The sequence below is a fragment of the Octodon degus genome, unplaced genomic scaffold (assembly GCF_000260255.1).
Source record: "Octodon degus isolate 3935 unplaced genomic scaffold, OctDeg1.0 scaffold00020, whole genome shotgun sequence".
Taxonomy (NCBI): Eukaryota; Metazoa; Chordata; class Mammalia; order Rodentia; family Octodontidae; genus Octodon; species Octodon degus.
The window spans coordinates 52,797-63,605 of record NW_004524596.1 but is presented as its reverse complement, the minus strand read 5'-3'; the positions used below and the strand labels follow the sequence as shown (position 1 = coordinate 63,605).

The following is a 10,809-nucleotide window of genomic DNA, read 5'->3' as shown; positions in this document are numbered from 1 at the left end:
CAGTCGATTATTGTATTAAATAAATTCAATTTGTCATTTTTATATTTCTTTATATTATAAAAATTAACAAAAAATGCAGTTTTTGCTATAAATAAGTGGACTGGTAAGTGGTTAACTGATTTATATGACAAGATAGTATACTTTTGTATTTTCTTTTTCTATGAAGATATAAGTAAAAATTTAGTTCACTTGTATAGCAATATTCCTATTCATTCCTATGTATTTTTGTAGTGAAAATAAACTTGGATAGTTCTTTGTATAAGTATTACCAAAATATTAGTAACTTTGTATTGCAATACCAGTTGAACATTCTTAATCTGAAAGTCTAAAACAGGAAGTATTCTAATCTGTAAACAGTTTTGGTCACTAGCATGACCAAACTTTTCATGCACAAGTGAAGAGTTCCATACATGAGCTTATGTGATGGATTATAGTCAAAATTAAAACCATTGTATAAAATTACCTTTATGCTCTATGTATGTATAAGGTGTATGTGAAACATAAATGAATTTCATGTTTAATTTGGATTGTATCCCTCAGATAGTTCATCACATATATACAGATATTCCAGACTCATAAAAACTCCAAAATTAGAAGTACTTCTGATGCCAGTCATTTTTAAAAAAGATATTCAAGCTGTATTTTGAAAGTTTAATAGAGTAAGAAAATTATTTTGAAGCATGATGATTTAAGTTAACAACAAATATTACACTAATATGTATTCAGCATTAGTGTAAGTTTTGGTTCTTTTTGTGTCACAAAAACCTGAACATAGTTATTAAAATGCTAGGGGAAAAAAACCTTCCAAGTTCCAAAAGCTAAAGAGCCAAAATGTTATTGAAGGGGGCTGGCGGGATGGCTCAGTGGTCTAAAGCACCTACTTGGAACAGGCTTGGCAAGGCACAGGGACCGCGGTTCGATCTCCCAGCACCACATGCCAGCCAGCCGTGCCCCCTGGTGGGCTGAGCTGGCCACGCACACGCACACACACACACACACACACACACACACACAATAAATAAATAAACTTTAAAAAAAAACAAAAACAAAATGTTATTGAAAAATGTTTGTTAGGAACATTTGTATATGTTGGTAATTGGTTATGTCAAAAAGTACAAAGAAATAGCTATAGGAAAACAAAGTATCTTCTAAGTATAGTTGGGGAAAAAATAAGCAAGTATAACACAGATAAAGATTCAGAAAAAACATATATTGTCTCTGGACCTTTTTGCTGTTGTTAATTAATATTTTGCAATTTCACTAGTTACAGTGATAAAAGTAGAATGTATTTTAGATTATTGATTTTGTGAATTCAGATGCTTTGGAATATTAGCATATATATAATTTAAGATATGATCATGTGTTATTTTGATTCTGCCATTGTTTTGGTACACAGTGATATTTTATTCCAGAGCACAGCAAATTACAATTTGATATGGAGAATCATGGTAATGTTTCCTTTCCACATGTATTAGTTCACTTTCATTTAATTTGAATGTCAGCTAGGTTGTTTTTCTTCTTACTATCTGTTCTAAAAGGAAAGTTGTTCATATTTGCCAAATAATACTTCATTCTCTTAAACTTAAACCAGTATCTTTGATAGGTTTTAAACCATTACCTGTAAGATAGTGATTTATTAGTACATTGCCTGTTAGTACTACTATATTTAAAATAATTTTTCCATTATTATTATTATTATTATTATTATTATTATTTTCATTTAGAATATTTCCTCTTCTCTACATTTGGATTGACCCTTGGGACTTGACATTGAAAGTTTTCAGCCATTTACTTAGTTAGCAAAGTTTGTTCCAACAAAGTTTACTCCAGGATGCTTTCAGATGTCTGGGTCTTTTACTCCCTGATCATACTATTCAGTATTTTTAAGAATACAACTTAAGGGAATATTTGGGAATAGACTTTGTTTTTTATCTTAGAAGTCTCATAACAGCATTTAACTAGCTTTTCTGTCTTCTTGGTATTTTGGTAGAAGCAACTTTTTTGTTGTTCTTGTTGTTGCATCAAATGAATGTATATGAAAATGTATTTGCCAGTACTCTGTATTAGTCAGTAGATGTTGTTTTTTTCACTTTTGTCATCATTGCTTTTTTTTTTTTTTTTCTTTTTTGCATACTTCATGATTTTCCATTTGGAGGGGATCACCCGTGAGAAAAACTCGTATTCCCATTACCCCACCTTTATATATGGCATATGTGTTGAGTCATCACATTTGTCAGATATTGGAGTATAATGGAATTGATTTTTGGCCACAGTATGTCCAGAATTAAAATTTTAGCATATTTAATCCCTCAATTTCGGTCATCTTGATTTTGTAATTTTCTTTGTTGTAAGTTAACCAGTTGATTTCACTTTGACCTTTTTTTTAGTAGTATCTTTTCTACATTTATAACTTTTTATATTTCTGTAGAAAACTTTCTTGACTGCTATTCTAGAAATGTCTTCACCAGTGTAGTCATTAGTTTTCTTTATCTTTAAATTCCTATCTGTATGTAAATGTGTTAAGTTTATTCCACGTGTGATTTAAGATTTTAATATTAAAATACATGTTGGAACATCAGTGTCACATAATATATTAAAGAATGAATCTCTATTTAAGGTAAGCTGTCGGAGATTTCACTCAAGAGCTGAAAGTTTTCTTAAAGTTTGTATGCCAGTTGTAGCTACATGAGCATTCAAAGTATTGTTAGTAGGACTCTTGTTATAGTGGAATGCGTCAGAGTCATCTGTAAGGCAGATCCTAGGATTAGAATCTTTTTATGGGCCCTGATTTTTCGTCTCTAGGGGAGTTATATCTTCATTATCCATATTTATAGAAGATTTATAATTCCATCTCTAAAGCACAAGGGCCTGAGTTCAATCCCTGGTTCTGCCGCAACCCCCCCCCAAAAAAAAAAAAAAAATTCCATCTCTGTATTACTACTTCTTGATTTAGAAGTACACTGTGCTTTTCTTTTCTTTTCTTTTCTTTTCTTTTCTTTTCTTTTTTTAAGACTCAAAGAGCTTTTATTTCTTTTTCTTCTTTCTTTTTTCTTTTTTCTCTTTTCTTTTTTTTTTTTTTTTTTTTTTCAGAACCAGGGATTGAACTCAGGCCCTTGCACTTGCCAGGGAAGCACTTATTCCACTGAGCCATCTTCCCGACCCCAAGAGCTTTTATTTCTATGGGGTATATTATAGTTAAAAAGGTTTTATTTTTTTTCCCCATAATTTTATTTGTGCTTTTCTTTGTAATGAAGTTACATTGTTTCTCTTTGATTTGACTATAAGTTGGTTGTATTTTTCTAACATGCTGGGAAGTTACTTTCCTTAATGTTGGGAAAACCAACAGCATTAAAAATTGATAGTAGACATATCTGAAATAGGATAATTGATGTACACAAAACTTTTATATGCATATGGTTATGATTCAGTTGTATTTTGTGGGAAAATTGATGTTTATGAGGGATATGAATATTCTCAATAAAGGTTTCTTTGTAAAATTGAATTTTGAAGCTCTAGCTAGATAACATTTGAATGTTACCTACTGACTTGTCATTTTTTCAGATGACATTTTATTTATGGCTGTCCTGATTACTTTCTGTTTATTATACTGTGTTTATTTTGTTTAAAAATGTACAATAACATTTAAAAATCATGGAGAATGTACCAATTAAGTCCAAGTTAGACCACTGTTTACATTTCTCTCAGAGGACCTTAACCCAGTTTATTGAACAGAGATTTTTATGATCTGAATGAAAGAAATAATTTAGGGTCATTAATAAACAAGGCAGTTGAAATCAGTGATTTATTTGCCCGAGTGAGCAGAAGTTAACTTATATATAATATTGAATTATATTAATGAATAGTAGTGAATTATAAATGTGTTATCTGAATGTATTTGGAGAGTATAGACTGTGCATGATGTGATAAAAATACGGTGTTTAAATTTAAGAAACTTACTGCAGTAAAAGCCACATTGCCATTATTCTCCTCAAAAGACTCTTTCTTAGAACACACTTATCCACAGAAAACTCTTGACACTCTCTGAAGTGGTTCTTGAAGTCCTCTTATGTGAGTGTGTTTATATTGTTATGTCTGCCTTAATGTCCTGACTCAGTTCAGAATGTTTACATTTCGTGATCATTTTGCTTTTGGAGAAGAGCTAGAAGTCACACAGGGCCAGATCTGGTGAATGAGATGGATGTGGACACACTTGAATGTTTCTGACAGAAATTGGCATAAAGCAGATGATAAGCGAAATGAGGTTTAAAAAAGTGTGGTTGATGTTAAAAAGACATGTTGCCATTTTCACCCTTAGTATTCTTAAAATGCTCTCCCTCACTGTGAACAACATATTTAGCCCATTGTGCTTGGTAGTGTGTCTTTTACTGTTCTATTTTTTAAAAAAAATATAAACATTCACTGTATTTTTTTCAGTCACCTTGTAGTGTAGACAGATGTTCAAATTATGCTATTTTTTAAAAATTCTGAATTAAAATCTCATAAAGTATTCTAGTGTAAAGGATAAAGAGATAAAAAGCTTTAGTTTAAAAAGTACTTCATGACTGGCATGTGGTGGCACACGCCTGTAACCCCAGAACCTGGGAGGCTGAGACGGGGGATCCCTGTTGAGTGCCAGGCCAGCCTAGGCTGTATCAGTGAGTTCAAGGCTACTTACCTCAGTGACATAGTGAGTGTTTTTGAATAAACAAGAAAACTGATTCATAAAATACTAAAAATGTGGTACTAAAACCCTCATCAGTTTTTTGTGAATTTTTAATTAATCAACATATGTTAGCCAGGTGTGGTGGTGCACCCCTATAACCGCAGCAATGGGGAGGCTGAGGCCAAAGGATCACTGTGAGTTTGAGAGTTGCCTGGGCTACAAAGTGTGACCTTGTCTCAAAAAAAAAAAAAAAAAAGGACAAAATTAAGATAGTTTTAGTTTGTGTCATTTTCTTTCTATTGGATACTGCTAATAACTTTAAATATATTGATAATTTAAGTATATATTATGGAAATAATTAAAATTATAGTTAACTTTTGGCTTTTCATTGTCAGTAACAGGAAGCGATTTATGTGAAATTTCATGGCAGGTTTGCTTTTGTAAATATTACTTATTGAAAAGAATATAAAATTGGGAAATATGAGGAGTACAAGCTCAATGATAGTGATAGTGAAATAGAAACATCTGGAGATTCTCAAGAAAATCAGCTAGAATTAAAAGTTTTCTGTCAATAGAAATTTGACTATAATCAGATTTTGTGCATGAGTTTCGTATTTCACAAGTAATGTATTTTCTTTGTGAACTGTAAGAACATTTTAAACGTAAGTAGGAAATAATAAATTCTATCATTTTTCTTTTAGGGTATGAGTATTATAGAACAATTAGATCCTGTGTCCTTTAGCAATTACTTGAAGAAATACCATAATACTATATGTGGAAGACATCCCATTGGGGTGTTATTAAATGTAAGTATTCTTGGAGAGCCTTGACTTTTAATGTTTGATCCTGTCATGTCTCAACATATTTTATCATTGTGATGTATTATTGTTACTGGTTTTATGTCCAAAATGTCAATTTTCTTCCTCTTTAATATAATTATGGATCTCTGTTGTTTTGGTTATGTTAGTAACTTTGTCAGTAGAATACAGAATAGCAATTTTTGTTAAATATAAAAAATTAGGATAAAAAAATCATATTTTCTCTTTATTCTCATTCAATTCTAGCATAGTCCTTACGAATGTAAGTCAAAGTGACTTCTCAGGAAATTAAATTTAAAAAGAAAAACAGTGGACATTTGCCACATTTATCCAAACAATGTGTTTCCTGAAAATTAATAAGAGTTCTTATTGAAAGCTCCTAGAGTTAAGGAGGTATAAAATATTGCATATTTTATCTCTCAAAAAATTACTGTTGCTGGGTATGGTGTGCATAGCTGTAATTGCAGCACTTGAGAGGCTGAGGCACGAGGATTGTCCTGAGTTGGAGGCCAACCTGGGCTACATAGAATGTTAAAGACCACCCTGAACTACATGCATAGTGAGACTGTCTCCAATTTCCCTTGTGCCAAATTACCATTTTCATTATATTAAAGGAAAGGCTCTGGTATATTTTGTAATTAACAGACTTCCTGTGTGTATGGTGGTTGGTTTTTTTTTTTGGGTGTGTGTAGCTGTATGTGTATGTGTATGTTTAGTACCTATTAAAACTAATTGTCTACTATAAAAAGTTTGAAAAATATTTTACCTCAGGATTTTGAATTGTTAAAGAATTTATGTTTTTAATGTTCTAGACTACAAATAAACAGGATGCTCCTGCTCTTAAACTTTTTATGTTTATAATTTAACAAGACAGATGACATATTTTTCTCTTTAACATAAAAATCGTGGGTTGGGGATATAGCTCAATGGTACAGTGCATGCTTGGCAAACATGAAAACATGAATTTGACATCTGGTACCCCCCCAAAAAAATAATAATATTTCATTAAAAAATGATAGGCAGATGTTTTGATTAACTAGATTTTAGAAAGATAGTAATATTAATTTTCCCTTAAGTAAAACACTATAGATTTTCTTAAGGAAAATGAAATACTCTTTAAGAATGAAAGTTTATATTCAGGATGTTACAATGGGCTTACTTAGTTTGAAAGACAGAGAAATAAATGGAAAAGATAATAGAGTCCATAATAGGCTAGGGTAGGATAATGAAGGCTAGTTTTCTCAGTATTTAATTTGAATGGTAGTACATCATAGATTTTTTTTTTTTTTTTTTTTTTTTTTTAGGGAAGAGTCTACAGTGTGTTCAGGGTTTCACTACTAGTTCGAACTTGTAGTGATCTACCTGTTTACAGCCTCCCAAGAGCTGGGATTACAGGCATGCACCACCATGCCCAGTTAATTGCCATTTCAGTGTGCCCTGGGAGCAGGACTGGCAGGACAGGCCCTGGGGATATCGTAGTTTTTAGGAAGGATTTTATGATTTAGACAGAATGGATTGACTGAAAGAAAAGCTTTTCAAGTTTTAAACAAATTTCTGAAAGAAGTTAAATGGGTACAATTTCATAAAATCTGAATTGAATGAAATGGAATTTTTATAAAATAAATGATGAGCCAGTTTACAGTTAGTAAAAATCCTGGCATACCTCTTAAATGTGGAACTCAAATGATACACATTTCAAACTTAGTCACAGTCGAAAAAATTCTAGCATACTATGAGAAGTGGCTATGATTTGGTTGAGAAAATTGAGAGAAATTATTAGCAATTTAAAAAGTTTATCTTATGGAGTGGTAGGCATAATGATTGTTTAAATAATAAGAAAGTAGATTAGGAGTTCTTTCACAGAATGAAGTAAGGGGTTTACTTTTCTACCCCGTGTATTATGAGGTAAGAAAAAGTTTCAAGAAACAAAATGAAAGAGTTCTTGGCCTTAGTTGTGAAGTAGGCAAAGCCAAACTGCCAGTGTGTTCACAGTGCTCACTTTTTTTCTCTGCTGTCTGTCATAACCAGGTTTTTCTTTTTCTAGGCTATCACAGAGCTCCAGAAGAATGGAATGAATATGAGCTTTTCCTTTTTGAATTATGCCCAGTCAAGCCAGTGTAGAAACTGGCAAGACAGCTCAGTGAGTTATGCAGCTGGAGCACTCACGGTCCACTGAAGCTCTGAATCCTCAGGGATGCCACCTGCACATACTCATACTCTGTCCAGGGTCCCAGCCTAGCCCTTACCAAGATACTGGTTCTGGTTTGGGGGGATTCTGAAACCTCAAACTAATAGAACTTTCTTCTCTCCTTTTCTAGTAGGTGTAGTCCTCCTTAATTTCAACTCATTAAAAAATGCTTTATAGTTTTGGGTGGTGGAAGGAAGGTTGGGATCAAAAATATTTTGATTAAAAAAACACAGTGTAAAGGCCCACTTGTGGCAGGCAGTTTTTTGAAAGTAACTTGTAAAGCATTTACCGTATCCTAAATTTGCACTCTTTGCAGACTTGTGCACATATACTCCGCTTTCAGAATAGTTTTGCAAATTGTACACAAACAAAAAAAGGGTGGAAGCTTTTTAATAAAGAAACTGCATTTATAAATGATCTGTATTAGAATATAATAAATCTCAAATTATAGACAATTACTACCCGTGTTGTACAACAGATACCTTCTATTTTAGTTGCTAATAAAGGGCTACACAACTCAAAATAGTCTGATTTAAACTTATTGCTCTGTGGTATATATGAAAATTGTTTTTTATTAATTCCATCTCAGACTTTTTGTTAAAAATGACAAGCCTCAGCTCTTATGTAAAAATATATTAGGATGTATTTTATAGTTACATATTTATCTGAATTTTTTAATTATAGAAATTACAATAATTTTAATTTTAACTTTTACAATTCATTTACCTTTTCTGTGTGACATCCCTTCATGTCATTACTATCTTTTGATAGAATATAAATTCAAGATTAGTAAAAGAACATAGATACTTGCATCAAAGATGTTTGATAGTCTGCAAGTGAGGAAATGTTGAAGAGTATTCTCAGCGTTTTTCAAGTCATTGCAGACCATATTCTGCTATGCTTTTTTGGTGCTTTAAGCAATTTGACTTCTCTACTTGAATTTTTAGGAAGAAATCATTAGTGAAAACAACAACAACAACAACAACAACAACAACAAATATTGCTGGTTTTCTTCCAGTCCTACAGTTTTTCTCTCATGTTATTTGGTGCGGCTCTTCCAACTAAAATAATGGTATAGTGTTGTATTATTTCCTTCTCTAACATCACCCAATTCTGGTCACTTTGGCAAAAAAACAAAAAACAAAAAAATCAATCAGTTAATTATTTAGCCACTATGCATGTTCTCTGTTATACCAATTTTAACATAGTACTGGGATGAATATCTATACTGTGTTGGGAAATATTTATATCTTCAGTATTAAGCCAGAGTAGCACAGTTTGTAGATGCCTTGCACCAATTTTATTTAAAGATTTGCATTTTTAATTAAATGTTATATCAACTTTCTATATTCAAGAAGGTAGTTAAATAGTATTTCCATTTGGATTTACAGTTACGTGTACACATGTGTGTGTGTGTGTGTGTGTGTATGTGTGTGTGTGTGTGTGGTGCAAATTATGCTCTTGGACATTAATGGTTTATTTCTCGTTATTTCGATGTACTTTTGGGTAATATAAATATTCCTTACTAGCACAGATTAAAAATTTCTGAATTAGCTAGACTGAATTTTTAAAATAGTCTTTTCTGTTTATAAAAAGTTTTTACATGACTATTATGGAATATTCGGAAAATACTGAAAAGTATAAAGAACAAAAATGTTGCTGCGAAGAAATAACATTGTTAGCATTTTTTATTATTTTTGTCTTTATGTAATAATACATGTATGTATGTATGTATGTATGTGGATATGTGTGTGTAATAGCAATATTATACCATATAGTTGTATACAACCATATAGTTGTTTTTTTGTAGCCTAATATCTTAAATCCCTATCAATGACATTGAAAATGTGACTTTTTAAAATGGATGGCTAATATTCAGTGGTACTGTGTGACAATACTGTAATTTAACCACTTGTCCTTTTGGACATTTCTAACCTTGCACAATTTTATAACAGGATGAGTATCCTTATATTTTAAATTTGGACTCTATGTTATCTTAGACTTCTCTAAGATGTGTTTATGGCAATGGAGTAAGTGGTTTACGTGGTGAGAATTTCTTAGACTCTTCCCAAATTACCCTTCAGAATGATTTTTCTCAATGAGGAATGTTAAATATCTATCATACTGCCTCTTTACCAAATCCTATTTTTAATCTTTGATAATTTGTTGAACAATCCATTGGTAGGCTTTTTTTGGCCTTTTAAAATAAGAACTGCTAGGGGCCGGGGAGATGGCTCAGTAGCGCAAGGGCCTGAGTTTAATCCCTGGTTCTGTCCACAAACAAACAAACAAACAAACAAACAAAAAAACCTCAAACAAACCTGCTTTTTAAAAATTGATCATTTATTGACCTGTAATCTCATAATTGACCTTAAAAATCAAGGGTTTTCTGTGTTGGTTGGACGGTAGTCCTAGGAATATGTTGTACTGTACTCTTAAAACTAGAATATTTCAGTATCACTCCACCTTTTCATACTATATGGACCTATCTTTTGGTAAAAAGAATATCACACTCAAACTTGAGTGTTGTATTTTAGTTCTGGCTCTGCTACTAGTTGGTTTCCTGAACTTAGAACTTTCAAATCAAATTTAGCTTTCTCATTTGAACATGGAAGTGGTGTCTTAAATACTTTCTAGTTTCAAAGTATTTTGAAATATAAGTTTTTAAAAAATAGATTGTAGCATTGCTTATGTTAATTACCTACATGATTAAATTAGACTAGAGATGTTTTATTTCTACTCTATATGCGTGAAAGTAAAAATCTTGCTATTTAATATAAAGGGAAATTATTTGTTCACCTTATTTAATGGAGTTGATATTACATGAATTGTTCAACTTAGCTTTCCTGTTTTAAGTGCCTTTAAAAATTTTGTACTTGAAATCTAAAATGGAAAGGAAATTTTTATGTAGTCTATAAAGTTGCTTCTTTATTATATTCTTCTGAGTTATTTGCAGTGACTTTTTATTTTTTACTTTAGATCATGCAAACAGAATATTCATGGATTCTTCACTGTCCCTTTAGTGAGTCCTTGCAAAACATATGATAAAGATTAGCTTAGTGAGTAGGTAAGTGTGTTCTCTGTTGAAGGTGAGCAACAAGTCTTTATACAGAATAGAATAAAGAACTAGTGAGATAATC

General features: G+C 31.7%; 1 protein-coding gene across 1 annotated transcript in view; it reads left to right on the top strand.

Moving 5' to 3' along the window:
- Positions 1-9,927, top strand: part of Memo1 (mediator of cell motility 1) — a 153,892-nt gene extending 143,965 nt beyond the window's left edge. The window contains exons 9-10 of the mRNA XM_004627710.2: positions 5,365-5,469; positions 7,526-9,927. Of these exons, the coding sequence (XP_004627767.1) occupies positions 5,365-5,469; positions 7,526-7,657 (237 nt within the window). The 3' untranslated portion in view covers positions 7,658-9,927. The remainder of the gene's footprint in view (positions 1-5,364; positions 5,470-7,525) is intronic.
- Positions 9,928-10,809: the final 882 nt, after the last annotated feature.